Source organism: Haemaphysalis longicornis, unplaced genomic scaffold (assembly GCF_048455015.1).
Source record: "Haemaphysalis longicornis isolate Haplotype H1 unplaced genomic scaffold, Haemaphysalis longicornis Haplotype H1 scaffold_1, whole genome shotgun sequence".
NCBI classification, from domain to species: Eukaryota; Metazoa; Arthropoda; class Arachnida; order Ixodida; family Ixodidae; genus Haemaphysalis; species Haemaphysalis longicornis.
In genome coordinates, this window is record NW_027526203.1 from 145945915 (window position 1) to 145966426 (window position 20512).

The 20512-nt window shown below is 47.2% G+C and overlaps 1 protein-coding gene across 2 annotated transcripts in view; it reads left to right on the forward strand.

Annotated features, from left to right (window-relative positions):
- Positions 1-14069, forward strand: part of LOC144137629 (surfeit locus protein 4 homolog) — a 35373-nt gene extending 21304 nt beyond the window's left edge. For both annotated transcript variants that reach the window (XM_077669577.1, XM_077669572.1), the window contains 2 exons: positions 8146-8332; positions 13660-14069. In XM_077669577.1, coding sequence (XP_077525703.1) covers positions 8146-8332; positions 13660-13926 — 454 coding nt within the window. In that variant the 3' untranslated portion in view covers positions 13927-14069. The remainder of the gene's footprint in view (positions 1-8145; positions 8333-13659) is intronic.
- Positions 14070-20512: the final 6443 nt, after the last annotated feature.

The window sequence follows — 20512 nt, forward strand, 5'->3', positions numbered from 1 at the left end:
GGGGGCGGCTCGTGGCGTTTTCTTCAGTGACCTTCACAGGCTGGGGAGTTTTCTCTTTTTCTCCGTAACATGGCGGGGGCCTGTTTCCGGTCTGGTGCCACAAAAAGGCAGGTATGGTTGCCTGCTCGCAAGCGCGTGCTCAGGTTGGTACGGCGTTTTTGAAGCAATAAGCGTTTGTTGTCGAGTGGAGTGGTTGAAAGAGAGGTACAGAGTTCATCACTCAAACTCCATGCGCACTCATGACATAAAAGAAATGTGCCAGAGCTGTTCGTACAGGTTCAGGCATGGAAGCGGTTGATGCACAGCGGCGATGACGGCGGATCCTCACAGGAAATGTGAGAAATAAGCCGTGAAGTTGACCTGGAACGGCCAATATGACAGCCGCCGCTGTAATGACGTAATTACGGAGGTGTATAATGAAGGACATTGAAGAGAGGATGGTTGGTTTTTCCATGTTTTTCACAGCGATTTGCGAGCTGACCGCTTCACAAGCACCTGTAATACTTGGCTCAGGTATTCTTGGCAGTGTAATCTAAACATCATGTAGGTTTATTACCACTGCTCAAAGCATGTTGCGGGGTGTTCCTGCAGCACGTTTTGAGTAGTGCAAATGAACCTGTGCAGAATGCCACTGCCAGGAATACCTGAGCCAAGTATTACAGGTGCAGGTGAAGCGGTAAGCTCGCAAATTGCTGTGAAAAACTGGAAAAACCAACCACGCTCTTTTTAATCTCCTTCATTATGCGACGCTTTATGTCATTACAGCTGTGGCTGTCTGACTGACTATTGATGGTCAATGGCACGATTTATTAAAGGTAATACAGTCATGAGTAAAATTATATATTTGTTAAATTTATTTTCCACCACCAAAAGTTATTGCCAAATATATATATATATGTAAAGAGCGAGAAGATTCTTTTTTATTATTATTATTTTCTCTTACACATTTGACTATCCACAGTCGTAGGTGCCGTACATCAACCTCTTCTATACCTGAACCTTGTGCATACAGTTTTGCCTTTTTTGTGTGTGTGTTTCAAGTCTGCATGGAGTTGAAGTGACGAACTCAAGACTTCACCTTCAACCAGACCACTCAACAACAAGCATTTATTGGTTCAAACGCCCTACCAGCTTGAGCACGCGCTTGCAAGCAGGCACCAATTCCGGCACTGTCCCGCGCCACACCCATCACGCCGGAAATAGATGACTCCAGGTTGTGAAGAAAAAGAGAAAACCCGCTGGACAGTGATAAATGAAATGCCAGCCAAGACAATGTCATCGAGTTACTGCCTTCTGTAGGAGAGAGCGCACAGCCCTTCTCGTGTACTCCAAGGTCACATTGAAAAGGAACGGCACAAACACTATTATTGCCGATTTTTCATCCTGCATCACAAACGGTGGTGCTGAACCGATATTAGATGCAACGCATCTCATGCTCGCCCCTCTGTCCTTCCTGCGTCTGTCCAGCGTTGTCCGCACAGCTGCGCCTCTCCTCCTCTCCTCTCTCCGATAGCGAACACTCTCTCCCAAACAGCTGCGGGCTGGCGCAGCGCGCTCTCACTCCGTTGGTAGGCGCCAGTGGGCGGCGCTGCGCATGTGCAGTACTCTCTCTCTCTCTGCGCTCTCCTCTCCTTCGGGCGCTGTGAATATAAAGCGGCACGCCGCGCTCCGACGGTCTCAGTCGATGGTCGTCCGCGTTACACTTGCACTCTCTCGCAGTACGCGACGATTGCTTGATGCAATCGTCGAGCCCCTAACTGTGCACTTTACAGACCACAAGGCACTCATTCTCGTCTGCAATAAAGACCGTACCTGAGCATACGTGTACTGCATGAGCATTGCATGGTGAAAATGGAAAATTACGCCCACCTCCCCTTCGCGTGAGAATCCGTGCTATAAGCGTAATCAATACGATGGAAAACGCCGATGGAAACCCCCATGAGATGCGTTGCATCACACCAGGGTTCCCGCGAGGGGAGGTGGGCGTAATTTTTATGATTCTTGCGGGGGGGGGAGATTACCGGGGCAATCCGCGGCGTTGTGCTGCTGAGCCCAAGGACGTGGGTTCTATTACCGGCCGCTTTTCTGACGGAGGCAAAGAGCTAAAAGGCCCTTGTCTTCGAGATTTCGGCGCACGTTAAAGATCTCTAGGGGGTCAATTAATCCGGAGCCCTCCACTACGGCGCGCCTCATTGCCTGTGTAGCATCATAATCTCATAATCAATCAATCAAGATTACTGGGACAGCAGACCTTACCCCAAAATGCGTTCCAAATAATCAGTGGTAAGTGTTGCACGGTCCCTTTAAAGGAGCCATGAAGAGAAAACAAAAGTTTGTTTTATTCGAAAGATTAGGTGTTTCATAGTACCCCAAGCGCTTTCCCGGAAGCAAATGATGCTTTATTCACTGAGAAATAAGGCAATTTAAGCCAAAATTTTAAATCTCCCGCTAAAATTGCACATTTGGTGACGTGAGCAATGGTGTCACACGGGCCGGTCCATGAAACAGATACTTAGTATGTCGACTCCATATAGCACCCACACGCGGGAGTCGACCGAGACGGCGGCCATTTTAAAAATGCTAGTAAAACCTAGTGCACCCGCAGCCCTAGTCATGGAATCGCCTGATCCGGAGAACAAAACTCTCGCCGAGGAGCTCGGGCTTGCATTTAACAACCTCACACCACTTGAACGCTCAACGCTTCTAAGTGCACGAGCGGCAAGAGTTGTGGGATACGCGGTGGACGGGAAAGCGACCATTCCGCGATAGCCACAACAGACGAACGCCCTGCCGTCGGCACCGCTGCCTCGTCAGCGCCGTCGCCACGGACGAATACAGACTGGTACGTATGTGCCGTATTTTTATTACGGTTAATAATAGTTCAACTTCAGTAGCAGTATCGCTTATGCCAGTTGGCCGGTGTCGTGTATGGAAAGCCGTTCGCGCGAGCTCTCTGCTTCGACCAGAAAGATACGAGCGTCAATGCGCGGTGTTTACGGCATTTTTCCTCCAAGGTCAGAGCGCCTCGAACCCGAAAATTCGTCTGCGCGACGGCGAGATGTCGAGCTCGGCCAGGCGGTTGTTTCGTACGCATTGGCGCACACGCTTGCGTGTTCGTTCGGAACTTCAACCGTTTACTCCACCGTTCTTTGTCATAAAAAGAATGTGCAGTATGTTTCACGGGCATTTAGCTCGCTATGCAAACTGTAAGCCCTGCCTAACATGCGTTTGCTTTTGCCGGCCTCCGCCAATCGCAGAGCTTAGCCCATGTGACGGCATAGGTTCTGTTGCGGGAAATGAGCTGGTGGGTCGCATGACCATTCCCGTTTTTCCTAATTATGTAGCTTATTTGAGCGAAGTTTGCGTTATAAGTGGTGTCGTTATGGTTCTAACGAGGCAATCTTTCGAATGAACCAAACTTGTGTTTTCTCTTCATGGCTCCTTTAAGTTGGGAAAAACTGCAGCTGCTCGAAACGCAGGTCACGTACGCCCCCCCCCCCCCCCCTTTTTTTTTTTGTTTTGTAACGCATGCACGTTAGAGAAAAACGAACCGAACTTTTGGGCTACTGTTACCCTGCTGCTTGCACATAACTCATACAAACATAACTCATACAAATATGAGAAAAAACAAACTGCACACGTGCATGGATGTTCTTACTCTCGTGGAATCAGCCATTGAGGCATTGAGATAACACGGTTGGGTAGAAAATTGGGCGAGTCGGAAGTTGCTCATGATGGTCAGCGCAGAAGAAACACGGGACAGGAAGAGAGGGGATGACACTAACGCTGTCTAACAACTGAATTGTTTTATATATAAGCAGTAACATGTTATTTAAAGGGACACCAAAGATAAAAATGAAGTTGGTCTAAATAGATAGATTGGCGTCCCCAAAAAACGAATATACCAGGCAGTACCTTTAAAATATCTCGCAAAAAATAAAAAAATGAAGCTATAAGTCGCCCAGCAGAGATAACGTTAACGGAGATTTTAAACGGAGACACCACGAATTTGCCAAGAGTCACGTGACAAACAACAGAAAGAGAAGCACGCACACAAGCTCTTAAAGAAACACGTAAAATCTTTCTTTACACGTTAACTTTTATAATACATAAAAACTTATAAATGTATAGGTACAATTCAAGCCTAGTCGACATTCGAAAGCTGCCAAGCCACGGCGCCGGTGGCGGTTGCGATGGTTATTGCAGGTTCGGCATTACATGCCTGTTACATCCATCTGTACATATACGAAAGCTGCGCTACATAAGCCCATCTGTTGAGCCGTAAATTTGAACATCTTTGGAGTTTTCGGATGAAAGTGCACACGCCTGCCTGCATAGTAATAGCACACAAATGCCAGCCACGTACTGACATTCAGGAGCGTGTGCACTGGAGTACCTAGGCTCATTTTCACACTAGGCATTGGGCGTGGTTACAAGTGGAACTAACAGATGGCGCCACATATCAAGCTGAGTGCATCGGAGCAACTAAAATTACACTATCCATAAGGAGACTGCAAAGCATAAGAGCGTCCCTGGCGTCGTTCTTCCAACTGCGGTTGCCATGTCCACTAGACGTTTTGTAGGTAAAGTAAAAGACCACATGGCACATTCACATTGTTTAACCACCACCGCACGTCCCGTGTGGCACTAAGCTTGAAGCACACAGAGCGGACGTGCAGGGCGGGCAAGCTTTATTGCCATATGCACCGGGATCGCAACTAGTGGCTCCTGCGGCCACGATGATTCACTTGGTAGGTTTTAGTTTTCTTGCTATCCCACATCGCTGTCTCACTCGCTTCCGGCCTTCGTTTACATCACGCGAAACGTCATGAAATGGCGCAAGGGAGGAAATGTGTTTCTCAATTGGCAATTTCTCAGCAATTAAACCATCTTTCGTCACCAAATAAATGCTGAGAGGGCTACGGGGCAGTTGAACTTTTGCGTGAGCCCAACTTGCTAGTTGCCTTCAGTGTCCCTTTAAGAAGGGGGGGCTTATCACCCACCATGCGCACAAGACTTTTTTTGCACACACAAAAAAAGTAAACTGACAAACTCATACAAAAAATTATCCAGAAAAGCCACCTTGGCATCCGCTAGGACTACGGAAGGCTGGCTCACGCACACGTCTTTGCTTTTATAAATCTGATATGCTTCGGCAATTTCCCGTGGGCACTCACTTTTGTGCCTCATCACAATTTCTGTCTGGTTGAACTTGGGAGCACGGCTGCACTTCCAGCAGTGGCGGGATAGGTGAGAGTTTGGTACACCCTTGAGAGACCCCGCATGTTCTCTTAAATGGACGCCTAAGCACCATCCCGTCTGTCCAATATGCGTGCCAGTGCATGGATGGAGAGAAATGGAGTATGCAGCTCCACAAATGCAGTCTGAAACGTGTATCGTGCTTTATAGATCACTTATCACCACGAGTAGCTGCTCTTCCTTCTTGCACCCTTCGATCGATACTCACTCACACGCTTGTCAACTTCTTGCCAGCTCGAAAGACGACGTTCACGTCGTAACGACCAGCAGTCTTTTTCAAGCGGTGCGAGACAGCCCAGATAGGGGATAACATCAAATTTTCAGCGCCTATCTGAGAGCTTTACCCCTGCAACCAGACCATCTTTTTTGTTCTTGCTCCAATCGATTTAGAAAGCGTTGTGACACTAAGGCAGGAGTTGTGCGCGGGAAACCTGCTGCTTCCAATCTATCACTTCGGCCTTACTGCCGCAGGTTTATAAAAGCAAAGACACGTGCATAGGCCACACTTCCATTGCCCCAACAGATGCCGAGGTAGCTTTTCTGGATAATTCCTCTGTATGAGTTTGTCAGTTTACTTCCTTTTTTTCGCGGATTGTTTTGGCTTTGCTCAAAAAAAGCTGTGCGCATGGCAAATGATATGCCACCCCTTTTCTCAAAGGGGCAGGCAACCAATTTTTTGTCAAGGGTATGTTCTCTAGCTCATATGAAAGCCAGCATGTTATGTAAGGGGGTAACTGCAAGGAATTTCTAAATAAACAGGCGGAAATAATTTTAATTTGGCACTAAACTTTCCGAAATCTGAAAGGTGGTGGTTCGTACTGTGCAAATATGACACTACACAACATGTCCTGGTCACGTGACCTGCAAACCTTGCAGCTGCTGAAACTGCTGAAACGTTTATTCACTTATTGAAAACCTTTTAACGCAAGCATTTGTATTAGTTTAAATTGTATATAGCTAATCGGAATGGGAAATGAGGGGCTCGTTGAAAATAAGACAGAAACAAGAGTTGGCAGTCAAGAAAACCTCGGAAAGCAAAGGGGAGGGTGTGGTAGGTCATTGAACCAGATAAAGAATTTGGAAAGAAAGAAAAAAAAATGCCCACCTGGCGGGCATTTTTTCTTTCTTTCCAAATTCTTTATCTGGTTCAATGACCTACCACACCCTCCCCTTTGCTTTCCGAGGTTTTCTTGACTGCCAACTCTTGTTTTTGAATTGTATATGTATTTTTAAACATTCTTTTAGAAATTTTACAGACACACCGCCCACCTCCACTGGGTTGGTCTCAGTGTGCCTAACTGAACCTCCATGCCCAGAGTCAGTGAACAGGCCCAGTAAAGGAGATTCCTGCTTGTTTTGTATGTTGCTTGGCGATTCTGCCTGTGTCGGGGGGTTTCTTCTGCTGAAATATACGTTTTCAGTTTCCAAAAACGCCAACGGCAGCTTTTAAAAAAGAATACGTGCCCGGGGAGAATCGAACTGCCAACCTCCACAATATGAAGCCAGCATTCTACCTCTAGGCCATCAATACACGCAGCTGGCAGCTTCTAGTGATTAAAAACACACAAAGGAATAAGAAAGCATGTAAATCACAATTTTTTTAGCTGGGGACAAGTTTTTAAATACCGCTTTTCATCACGCATACAGACTAAAGTATGTTGCCGTATTGTATGTCATATGGTTGCCAGCATTATTTTTCGGAGGACACATACGGTTTGTATATCTAAAAAAAATTTTGATTTAAAATGTTGCAGGGCACTATCAGCAAAACTGTTCCGCGTTAAGGTTTTTTAAGGATGCCCTTTCATTTTGGATAGAGGACATATACTTAACAAAAATCAGTTGTCTGTCCCTTTAAATAACATGTCCCTATAGAAAATTCAGTTAGACAGTGCTGGTGTCGTCGCCTCTCTCATGTTTTCGTCTGTGCTGACCGTCATGATTGAGATAATGCCAAACTCATTGCCAGCTCAGAGAAGGCATGGGCCTCTTTGGCATCATCTTTTGCTGACATAAAATACAAACCTCCGTCTGAAAGATGCAGCCTGGGCCCATTGATGGAACACATTCAGCTACGTTCATTTCTTGAACCTGTAGCTGTACAAGGAGGCCTTTTTGGTAGATTACTAATTTGGTATGCTGATGAGGACCTTACCACCGAAAATATCGTGCAGTTTTGCCTAGCAGAAGCAGAGGGCAAGCTTTTTACTATGTAGCAAAAACTAGCCGCAGGGTGAACTGTCCCTCATCGTCTATTCATTGCGGAGACCCTCAAACAGTCTGGAAGAGGACCAAAGCAATTAAAGGTGGAAGCAAAGTTAGCTATGCTGGCACAAACACACCCGGCAAAGATGCTAGTGCGCTTGGCCAGCACTTTGAATTTGTTGCTACTTTTCTGTACTGGCAAAAAGATCAGAGAACACAGACCTGTTTTACGTGTGAACTAGTGAGAGGGATGTTATGATATCCCAAACTAGTGAGAAGATGTTATGATATCCCGTTGGACCCAAGACGTACAGCAAAACAGCATATCACGTATAAATGGTAGAACACTTAGAGGTAGCCTCACAAAGATCGAACCCTTGTGACAAAGGTACAGGAAAAATTGTATCGGCAGGCACGCACTATCCAAAGTGTACCGGTGCCCACAGAAGCTGTTGGACGGAATAACATGCAAACCCATTCATTCACTGCTGCCTGCCTGGGAGCCTTGTCCAGAAACGGGGCCGTGTGTCAATATTTTTTTATGTGCGGGGCACCTGTGACCAACTACGGAATTATCCGCAGTCTTTCCACGTTTGGTAGTGCAAGGAGCGCGTTTCATTGAGCACCTGCAGCAGACGTGCTCTTGGTGACTGTGCCGCCGCCGCCTCGGGTGTCCCGCAGGAGCCTGTCCCTGGTGGGCGCCCTGCTGCTGCTGGTGGCCGAGAGCCGGGTGGAGGCCAAGAGCCTGTTTGCGGGCGTGCCCTCGCTCGGGGAGAACAAGCCCAAGTCGTACATGCAGCTCACGGGCCGCATCCTCCTTGTCTTCATGTTCATCACCATGCTCCGCCTCGAGCTCTCGCTCCTGCAGGTGGGCAGCCCTGTTGGGCGACATTTTCAAGCAGCCTGTGAACTCGAGCTTCATGCTAACTTCATCATAGTGCAAGGAAATGCGAGTTTTACAGCTGCGAAATATAAAAGAGTTCCAGTTTCACTCTTTGTCCCTATCGTGATGGGCAGTTATTTTCCGTGATCAGAATGAAAATATTTTACCGAGCAAGTGATGCCATGTTTCCCAGCATTACAGTTAAACCTCGATGTAACGAAGTCGGTAAAATGCGTACTTTATTTCGTTACATTTAAACTTCGCTACATTAAAATTCGAGGTTAAAACGAAGTGTTTACCGGTTCCTGCAAAATAAAACGTGGCGCGCATACACGGCTGGCGCACTGTTTTTGTTTCTGTCCGAGCAGGTCTATGCGGGCATCAGTGTGAACCGCATGGAGCGTTTTCTGCACACAAAAACGCACCTCAAAAGCTACAAGCACAGAGACACAGCCGCAGAGACCACCCGCACGATGTGGGTAGCCCCAGCGGCCGCTTCTAACCGCTCACTCAAACACAACACGAGGGGCAAACAAGGTTGTTCATGCGGGGGGGAAAAAAACTGATAATGTGGGTGAAATGTGCACTGTTAAGGGGAGACGCGGGTCTTGGAATCCCGAAATTTGGCCAAAAAATCGATTTTTAGAAATCGCCATTTTCGGAAAGTAGAGCTATTTTTCTACCGGTTAGCAAAATATCCAGACCCAGAAGTACGTATTTGAGCCATAATATCAATTTATAGCACCGACGCCCGCTAAAATCGGCCAAGATTCGACGCGAAAATAGCATTTTTTCGACGACTCGCCCCTCGGGTTCTACATGCGCCACGGCGTCCATCTTGGTCTCATTCGAAAGCGCGTCTTTTCGTTTTCAATTCCCCGCCAGAACCACTCCGTTTCGTCCGTTGGTTGCGAGTAAAACCGGGGTAGAAAAGAGACGGATCGCGCCGCCTAATTGGTTACTGACTGCACGTGACCGCAGGGCGCAACCTCATTGGCTGGGCGCCGTGGGTCGTCTGCTCGGCACTCTCATCACAGGGCAGCGGCTGATGTATTCGTCTATGCGAGGACCGGCAAAAGCCCTGCATGGCGTAAAAATAAAGTAACGATGTATATCGATAACCGAAAGGAAGAACAGGCATTATTAAAAGCGCCTGAAATACGATTTTCTGCTCCTGTGACGACGACTTATCGCGAGAACGGCGCCGAGACGGAGGTAGGCTTAGCGCCCGCGCGGGCTGCCGAGACGATAGCGTAGCGATATGATTACGCCTGCGGGGGCACTAAGGTGCGTCTATCTTTCGATCAGCAGCAAATAGAAAGAAAAGAAATGATAAAGTGGAGGATGCCGCATGCCGACGTCGCAAGGGAAGTGTGTTCATTCTGTTATCAACGATGCTGCGGCGGTTCGGCCCGCATTCCGGCGCGCGCTTCCTCGTCGGCAGGTTACCATATAGATGAGCGATTTGAGAATTATAAATGTTCGCACTGTGCACAATGTGCGTTGGTGACGTGATATACGAGTAGATTAAACCGAAAACGTGGTTATCCCACCTAGCCAAGCGCATGCACGTTACAGAACAGTGGCGGGCATTCCGTTACCAGCCCCTTCGCTGCATCTCACTTCACGCGATGCAAATCCGATTTGATTGCTACAAATGAAGCAGTAACATAACAAAATAGCGTTTACAACTGTGGTGCACGCTCGGCACCTCAGCCCTAGTCGCCAAAGAGAGACGGCGCGATGCCAACAGCACAAAAATTGAAGCAACGTTCTGGCTTTGCTTTTGTTCAGTTTTTCTGCCAGGTGCCATCTGTAGACAGAGGATTTCATAATTTTCCCACCAACTGATTTCAGCAAACTTGGTATGCTCGATTTGAGCGAAACGCGAGCTACATTCTAGAACCTTTCTTTTTTTCATATGCTCAATAGATAAAACTGTCACTTGTAGTAAAACTTCAACTGCGATTTTCTCAGCTTCCCTTTTTTTGCATATGTGCCTAGCCTTACAGGGGTTTTGAGGTAGTTTTTTTAAAAGGATTTCTACAAGTGTTATACCGTTGAATTCGGGATAAAATGAACTGCATGCTGAAGCTATTTTAATTGGCTCATTTTGCCTCAAATAAATGTTATGAGTAATAATTAGAGGTCATTAAGTTTTCAGAAAACTGTACTTGGCATAATTAGATTAATTCTATCCAATCAACTATCTTTACAGGAATATAAATAGCTTCAGCATGCATGGCAGGTCTTAAGCTACACATCCATACCATTTATTTTTTAAAAAATTGAATGAAAAGTTCCTTAAAGGCCCGTAAGAAATTACTTAATTAGGCTCCAGTGTTTTCTTTATAACTCAAAAAATAATTCTACCACTTGAAAACTAATTACATCATTGAAATGAGGAAGACAAAACACATATGCACAGTGATTTTCATTATCACAGACCAATTAATAAAAAAGTTCATTTCAAGACCCACGTCTCCCCTTAAGTGTATGCGCACTATGTATTTTCACTTTCTGTGTAATGAAGTCCCATTTGCCAAATTCAATGCATCAGAGTTTCATGGAGCACTAGGCACGAAATTTCGGTTGTAGAAGTAGATTTTGGGAGACACAAGCGCCAAAACGAGGTCTCGATAAAATGCGAATGGCGGCACAGGCCACCCAATGCTGCAGATGCAGCGAGCCATGGAGTCCGTGAGCGAGCTCCTTGCCTAAAAAATTCCCCCGCATTTCCCCGAGGGGGAGAATGTGAAAGTGCGAATGCACGGTTGTCGGCCCGCTTGCGGCGCTTGCGCTCGGCCCCCGCAGCCCACCGCCTCGCCGCCTTCTCTTCCATCTCTTCCATCGGGTTTGTAGTATCACGTGTACACCACGCAGTTATCAAGCCGCTATAACGCCGCTGAGTCGCCAACGCACGCCGCTGAAGACGTAGTTTGAATGCGTTAAAGATATAAAGCGCGTTACTCACGCTGATATCAGCGTGGCGTCCGTGGCTTAGTCGGTAGCGCGTCGCGCTGCGGCCGCAAAGTCCTCGGATCGAAACCTGGCGCCGGATGCTGTTTCTTTTTTAAATATAGAGGAGCACTGCGGACGCCGACGCCGCCGGCGGTGGATGGTTTGGGGTCGCTTATAAAGTGCATTCGCACTTAAAACTGTGTATGGCACCGCCACATGTCGCCGCATTGCCCTTCACTCATTTTTTTCACGCCCACATCCACGATTCCATGCCGGCAGCGACTTCTGCCTCGGCTAGAAAGCGACAGTGGGAAGAGCCTGACGACTGTCGCCAATGGGGAGGAGCACACCCGATGGCGGGAGCTTCAAAGCGCTCGGAGATGCTGGCTGGTCCCGCCAGAGACGATTTTAGCTTACTACCGCGGATGATATTTGATGAGCCCTTTTGTAAGTGTGTGAGTGTGTGATTGGGGTGCCGAAAGCACTTAGGGTCAGGAGGAGAGGAAAATTTTTGAAATTCCATTCTAGTTCCTCAGGCAGTATGTAGTTTTCTCTGATGATGATGATGATGATTGCTATTGATTTCCCCTTTGTAGCGGGGTGATCACGTGTCATCTTACCAAAAAGGACTAATATACCTATGTTTTACAGTCTTGGTTCAATACTAGCGCTGCTTAGGGCAGGCACAAAAACTTATTAGGCACAAAATACTTTTTTCCTGTTACAGGTGGTAGCTGTCCTAGGCAATATTCCCCTCTCTGCTTTTCATCCACCACCATTCTAATCTTTTCGTCGCCTCGACAGCCTTGAAGTTAACTTCCTCTGTGATACCCTTAAATCCTAGGGCTTCCGGAAGCCGAATATTTTCCTTGTGTAGATTTGGATGAACACCCTCGCATTCTAACACTATGTGCCACATAGTTTCTGTTTGTTTTCCGCAGACCACGCATACCCCATCATTTTGTGAATACTTCCCCACAAAGCTCTTAGTTCGCCAGCAACCTGCTCTATACTCGGGAACAAGTTAAGAACGGCACCAACTCATGTACGGTATCACTCCGCCTAAGCGACGGACCCGGATGTCAACGGGCGCGCGCGTTTTGAAAGGAGACTGCCACGAATGCGTGATATCGTCTGCCTTTTCTCACGTAGTTTGTTTGCCGTCGGTGCAGTAGTTTATAAGCATTTTAGGTCCAAAAAGATACAAAAACGGCTCATGCCATGTTCAAAATATCCCCAGTAACGCGCTACTTGTGCTGCGCGGAGTGACATCCGGCTGCGGTGATGAGGCACAGCAGCAACTTTGGTGCCGTTCTTAAGTTGTAACCGAGTATAGCCTCAAAAAGCAAAGCACTGCCCTGGGAATTATCGTAGAAATTTTCCTTTCTGATGTCCAATTTCTCAGCCGTGCGCATCTCTAACGACGTTATAGCTTCCATTTTTTCTCTCCATTTATTCGTTTCTATCTGCCTTGCCTCTTTTTTAGTTACCTTGGCTGTTGTAAATTCTCCACTGTACTTTTCGTATTTCATCGTTAGCCGTCTAGTCTTGCTTAACCACTGCGTGTCCACGCTCTTCAAGTATAGGTAACTAAAAACCTTAGCTGCCCACCTACGTTGATTCATTGCTCTCAACCTCCTCTCAAAACATATTTTGCTGTGCGCTTCTCGAACTTTAAACGACGCCCAGCCCATATCTCCTTGCACTGCTTCGTTGGTTGTTTTTCCATGCGCGCCTAAGGCCAAACGGCCTACCGTTCTCTGGTTCACTTCAAGGCTTGATAGAACGTCAGATTTTAAGCAGAGTATAGCATTCGCAAATGTGAGACCTGGAGCCATTACTCCTTTCCACATTCCTCGTACTACTTCATATTTGTTATACCCCCACAGAGCTCTATGCTTCATTATGGTTGTGTTTTACTTTCCCTTGCCCTTAAGTTTCTCCTCATGAGTTCTTAATTAAGTAGTTATCCCCTTCGTCTATCCACACTCCCAAGTATTTATATTCCTTCTATAATCCCCCCCCTCCCCCTCCTTTATTAAGACGTCTCTGTGCCGGCAAGGCTTAATCTCACCAGGGACACAAACCCAAGTTCTCAGCGGAACTTTCCGAGAAAAGTCATTCTCTTAAAAAAATTGTTAGGTCCTCTGCATCCCTCCCAGCACTGTGGCTGTGCAGAGCTGAGAGGTAAGGAGCAGCTTAATGAAGATTGAGATCACTTTGGTAACAGCAAGGGATGGAACGGCAGACAGGGTGTAAACGTCTTGAGGCATTGTCTCGCCCTCCTTCACGGTGCCGTGCACATTTGTGGGGGCCGTCCCTGAGTGCACTGTCTGCTGTCCCCTGTGCAGATGCTGCAGAACCTGGTGGCCACGGCGCTGATGGTGCTGGTGACGGTGGGCTACAAGACCAAGCTGTGTGCGCTGGCCCTAGTGCTGTGGCTGACGGCGGTGAACGTCTACGTGAACGCCTGGTGGTCCGTGCCCTCGTACAAGCCCATGCGTGACTTCCTCAAGTACGACTTCTTCCAGACCATGTCCGTCATCGGGGGCCTGCTCATGGTCGTCTCGCTCGGCCCCGGCGGCGTCTCGCTCGACGAGCACAAGAAGCACTGGTAGTGACCGTGCCCCTGACGGCAGGAATCAAAGCAGATCAACCCGGAGCCTGCTCGCCACTCTCATCGATTCACCTCCTCCGTTTACCTAGGGACGACGACGACGGACAGCAGATTGAACAATAAAGCGGCACGCGCTCTCGCTTCTCCCGGGCTTCCCTTTTCTCTGGCCCGCGCAGGCGAGGAGCGGCTCTGTATTTTCCCCATCGCGTGAACCAAAAATACTCTGGCCTGATCGCATGCCCGGTACCCCGAGCGAGTGTGTGTCCTCTACTGTGTTGTTGGCTGTGTGGTATGTGCCCTCTCCGGTGAGCCCTTCAAGGGGCGGGCAGGCTCGGTGTGGAGCGCCGCCCAGTCGGGGCTGGCCCCCTCCAGTGTGGGGTGCGCCGAGGCTCCCCCGGCTGGCTGGCGGGCTGCATGTGCCCAGGGTTTTGTCTCCAGTGGCATTCCATTTACTGTGCGAGTGCAGCAAACGCTTGGGATTTTGGGCTTTTCGGTGCATCGTGGGGTGCTTAACTTGCGCTTGAAACGTGCAGTGGTGTACGCCTCGGCTCTTCTCGCGGCATGCGTGTGATGAAGCGGAATTAAATGCTTGCCTAAGCTAGGCCCGGCTCTTGCTTTGGATTCTCGGTGTCTGCCTCTGTGGTTGGTCTATGGGCGCATCGGGGCCCCTCAGGGACCCAGTCTTGATGCTCTCTCGATGCCTGGTACCCTTTGGAGTGCTTCTTAGCTTCTGAGCCTGCTTGAAATCCAGAGGTTCAAAGAACGGGAGGGAGAAATGAGAGCACATACAAGGCTGTGAAAATGTGCAGAGGTGCCATTATTTCTCACTTTATAGTGGCGCATGGATTCCCAGCGGTCAGTGCTGACGACAATGCGGCACAGTTTGAGGCAATGTGAGCAACAATGGAGTGTGAAAATGTCGCTGCACTTCCTGCTGTCTGGGGCTCCAGTGGCGGACTGGGACGGTACCCTTCTTTAGGCGTAGCACTGCTCGCCCTACAGTGCATGTCCCCTCTCAAGTGGTCAGTCCGAGTCCACCCCTGGTAGCCACCTGTCGTTTCAGCGCAGGAATCTGCACATTTAGAGGCCATGAGTAGCAGAAAGCAATGCCACTGCGGAAAAATTCAACATGTGCAAGTCTACCAGACACAAGACGCCAGTAATGATTCAAATAATGTGATTTGAATACAGTCTGGGACAATGTTTCATGGCTGGCACTCCTGTCGGTTACTTCAATCCTAACAATGGATAATTAATTTGCCTGACTATAGCATGCTTCATTGCAGTTGTAAATGTTGTCCAAGTACTTTGTCAGGTTACCTCTGCAATAGTTCCTCCCCTTCAATTTGTGCTTTTTTTTTTTTCGTTTTTGTCAAGAATTTCATTTTCCTTGAGACGTTCTCCTTACCGATTTGGCGTCAGCTGCAACTACAGTATAGCCCACTTATAGCGAACCCGGTTTTAACGAAATAGCGGCTGTAACGAACAAATCTTCATTTCCTGTCACCATTTGTGTACATAGATTTTGTGTCTAGATATAGCAAAAAGCGGATATATAATTAAATGATTTCAGTTTCCCGATGTGTTCGTTATAAGCGGGCTCGACTGTATTTAACACTCTGCGATCGCATTTAGGCTTTACTAGCTGTGTGCTTACAAACAAGTAGCTATTAACCGTTAAATAGCCAAGGCCAATTCCAAGGACCAAGATGAAATCAAACCACATCGCAAACTAGCCTGATGGTGCAGCAGCTTTGGAGGTGGCTACGAATGGCATCTGGTGTTTTTCTCCCATGCTTATATTTATAAGGAACTTAAGCCCTAGAGTTGCGAGAATTGCACAATCTTAACTACACAATGCAGCTGCAGATAGTGTGAAAATTTTGCTTCTGTGTCATATAAAAGAATCTCGTGCAAAAAAAAAATTCACAAGCTGCAGCTTGTTAACTTGTCTGCTTGGTGTAATCGAGAAATAGTTGCATCTAGGGCTTTTGCTTGAAAGTCTAATTTCGCGGACAAATTGGATCCTTAAATGTGAGCAGAAACAGTGGAATAATATGTCTGTTTTGAGGTATTTCTTTGCTTTTTAGCCTAAACTGGGGGCACAGTTTAGCAGTCGAGAATGCTGCAAACCACCCAAAAACCCGTGCTGTGATTACTAAGCTGCGGTTTCTAAACATTCAAAAGTTCACTGCTGAACCGTGTTAAAGGGACACTGAAATGAGTTGTTAGCATGGTCTAAACCGAGGCGTGGAAGTGCAGCTCCATTTGCTCCACGCTGCTCCAGTGTGCTTTTCTTGCTCCATCCTGCTCCAAAAGGCAGAATTGCACGGCGCCACAAGATGTAAGGCAGCTGTGAGGCGATGTTCAATGCCAGTCACATTGAGCACGGAGCAGTAGGCACTCATTTGTTCAGCTGTCATTCACGACGTCGTGCGCTCTGGTGAACTCCCGAAAGGATGCTCGGAGCGTGGAGTTGATCGTTACAATATCCCGGACTCCAAATGGCAAGGCGGTTTCACAGGACTTGGGGTGTGGGTGATGCGCGAACTTTGGCCTGAAATGCTACTTCACCGCTCAGTGCACTGTGCCGTGATGCACACTTCGGCAGCCATCATTGCAATCTTTCCGCTTAGTGTAAAAAGCGAATTAGTTTTTATTGTACGGTCGGACCCTCGCCACTTATCTTGTCAAGAGTGTGCTTGCCATTCCAAAGGTTTGATGCCACTGTCACGGCCGCTGGATGAAAGGCGCACTGACATGCGGCCTGCCACGTGCCTCCAAAGCGGCGTGAGTGCGCCTAGAGCCAAATACTGCCACCGCGGCGCCACCGTTCCGGGACTGGTTGCAACGAGCGCGGCCCGCGGGACGCCAGCTTTCGGGCCGCTTATTTCGAAGTGTGGGCTTATCATTGGCGTTCCACGCTCCACTTAAGGCATTTACCAGCACTAATGTTACGCCTGTTAAAAGACAAACACGATTAGCGGCGGCCAAGCTTCATTTGGTCAAGATGGAAGTTAAATTCCGTTCGCAGCAGCTGCATTACGCGTTGATAGTGTGCCTTCTGTCTTGCATTGCTGTGTCGTTGTGTCTTACATCGCCCGGCATGCTTTTTGTGACCTCACGCCCGGCAGAGATTTACGTTTTGTCTGCAAGCTGCGACTGCAGAGAATATATTAAAATTCCGGACAAACAGAAACATTTTTTTGTGACAGCGCTTGTTATTTATGAGTGCCAACACTTCTCAATGTTTAAGACATAACCAACTTTTATGTAGGTTATTCCTCGTGCACTAAATAAAATACCACAATTCGTATTAATCTCGCGGCACATATGACTTGATTACACGTTGTTTAGTTATGAAGTAATACTACTATCACAGCTATGTCGGCCCTTTTTTATTTTGACATTATATATCTACAGTTGAAGGAAAAGCGATTCCAGTTTCTACCTGATGTTATTACTTGTTCTCTGTAGCCTCGAAAAAAATTAAGGAGAGCACATGGGATGTCCGGGTCCACAAAATACTTTAAAAAATATTTGGCGAGCTCGGAAAGCTAAATTTTTGCCCGGACACGAAAGAAAAAAGCGAAATTGTACAGAAATTCCAAAAATTGCCTAATAATGCGTAAGCATTCAAACACCGTTGTTCCATTTCACATTTTCTTCTTTTCTTTGCTATTTTAAACCAACAATCTACATCTTGAATATCATAATTATTAATTGTTCTAACTGCGTTAATTATGCATTTTTTGTGCAGATACAAGGCATTACACTTCTTGCATTACGTAGAACTTATGCTTGGGTACTCAAAAAAGAAAGCTGACGTAATAACAACGTATGTGAAAATTTTCCTACGCTACGAAAATTGATTCGAATTGAAGCGCAGTATGTTCACAGAGCAAAACTATCGCAACGTCTTTAAAGCGCGCTAATTTGAGCGCATACTTGTGCTGCTCCAGGAGCTCGACCGTTAGCTTCAGGGATAAATGCATATGGGTTTGAATCGGCGATGAAATAACGGAGGAAATGTACCTAGTGCTAGTTCTTATTGCAAAGTTTGAAAAATGCTTAGCAGCTAGGAGAGTGGACCGTACGCACTGTCTCTTGAACACAGCACGGTGCTTTATTTTTCTTTCTATACAACCTCTGTCATCAAGTTATCAGTAGTGCGTTTAAAGGCATTGTTGTGCCTGCGAAAATGAAACAACCCAAATCTCTATGCGCGGCAAGACATGATCGAGCCAGTATAAGAGTATCAAAAGACACGCATAGCAAAATGTCTAGTCTTTTCAAATCCTTTTTCAACCATCCTACCGCGTGGCCTCAATTTATGAGGTGCGCATTTCGCCCGGCCAGCATTTTTTTTTTCAGAGAAGTGTCTTTAAGGCAAGCTTTAATCCGTTGCCGGCAAATATTCATCTCCCGTGTGTCGACACCGCGTTTCCCGAGAAAAGGTGACCTTTTTGAAATTTAGGACGAATAAATTCCCACCATATACCTGCCGCTTAAACTGTAACTAATCAACTTGAGGCTTTAAACTGTGCAACGCGGTTTACGTGCTGCGTGTGAGATGCTGCGTGTGAGATGTTTTCAGACAGAGCTAACCGGTGGTTATTATCTTTTTGTTGAATATTATCTTTTTTTAACAATGTCGTAGAATATGGGGAATCTTTTTAGATTTGTTAGATTGAAAATGTATGCCTATATCTCATTCAAGAATTATTTTAAATTCTGGCTGCTTCAGTCACGGCCGGGCGGTTGGATCGAGCGACAGACTGGCAGACATACATACATACGGACAGACAGTTTTCGCGGTCGAGTAGCCCAGGAATGACAACATCTTTTAAAACCCGTGCGCTGGCTGCCTCTCAGTAGGCGCAAGCGCTCGCCTACGGGGACCGCCCCGCTCCGTCCCGAAACCAGTCCCCGAACGCTAGCGCCACGAGGGAGTCAAGTGGCGGCAAACGTAAACACCGCCACTCACGCCCTCGCCCGTTGATATCCGGGCGACGCGGCAGGCCGCACCTTGCGTGCGCTCTCATCCAGCGGCCGTGCCACTGGGTTGTGTCGAACACGATGAGATAAAAGGCGGTGCCCTGGAACGAGCGAGAGGGGAGATTCTGTTAAAGGGACCCAGAAAAGCTTTGTGAAGGTGGCAATCAAATACATTCAGGTGGTAGAACACATAACGGGGGATTTTTGAGCCAAGTGTGAGCCCCATACGTTGTACGGATAATTTGTAAACAATTTTTGAAGATCGCCGTTCTCAGCCGATGAGCGCGCCACCGCAGCGAGCCGACCGCGGCTGACGCAACGTCGAGGCACACCCCTGATTCGGCCGATCGTCGGTCGCCGGCAACGTCACTGCCATTGGCTTCCGGTTGCTCTTCCTCCTTCCTGCGCGATCCCGAGGCAAAGGCGGGTCTGCAGCGATTGACGTGTGCCTAGGCGCAGGAATGTAGCTAGCGGAGAACGGAAATCGAGCGTCGCGATGTCGCATGGCTATTCCCAGTGTTTCCAACTGCTTTGAAAGAAGCAGAGAAGGAGGAGGAATCGATCGGCAAGGGGGGAGAGGTGCACTTAATTGCTTCTGGCGCAGCTAATACTGAATGTAGATAAATAATTCCAACGGCAGTGCATCGCTATATTGGTACTACGCGACAATAACGGCAGTTTGGAACTTTTACAAAAGGCTTTTCCGGGTCCCTTTAAGATAGCAAGTATCTGCAAGTAATCAGCTCCGCAGGTGTCTTTCCCAATGCCGCCTGCTTCTTGCACAGGAGGGAGGTGACTGGGGAAGGACGCGTCCTCTCCCCCATTTTCCCTCCGGAAGCCCGCTGTTTACGCTCGAAAAAACAAGTTGATAAACAATTCGGATAAACACAATTCACTTGCGCAGTATTTTTGCTTAGTTAGAAGCATGTAAATACTTGGCCAATAATGCGAATAATACGCCAGGATATTTTCTTGCTTTGTTTTCTGCACGTGAACATTTAATTATTTTTAACTTCTCTGGAATCTAGTGAGGTTTAGTTCAGATTATCTCTAGTTTCCTCTTAATTTCTTCCTCTCTTAGGGTTTATTTTATTTGTCTATAGTCTCGTTAGGTGTAGAATGAAGGTAAACACTTAGGTGCAAGACAGACCATTTTGCCGAGCTCGTCTTCTCTTGGTTTTTTCGTCATGGGTCTAATGGTGTTATTTTTCACTTGTCTAAAGTCTAATTAGGTGCAGCTGTTTAAAGCATTGCTTATCTCTAGTTTTTTCTTGGTGATTGCTCTGTCAGCTGTGATGCTTAAATTCCGAGGACGTATATTTTTCTAACTTGTCGAAAAACTGGTCTGCTCGGTATTGATTAGATGCTGAGTAGAAGCCCCTTGAATTTTTTTTTTTTTTGTGCTTACCAGAAATGAAAAACTGCCAATAAAAGACTTTTGGCTTTAGAAATCTGCTCCCAAGCAGACTTAAACTGGTCCGAAATTCGTGTTTTGGTGCTCCAAAGGTGCTCCAAAACTGCTCTTTTAGTGCTCCAAAATTGCTCCAAAACAGCATTTTTCCTGCTCCCTGAGCTACTCCAAAAGGCTC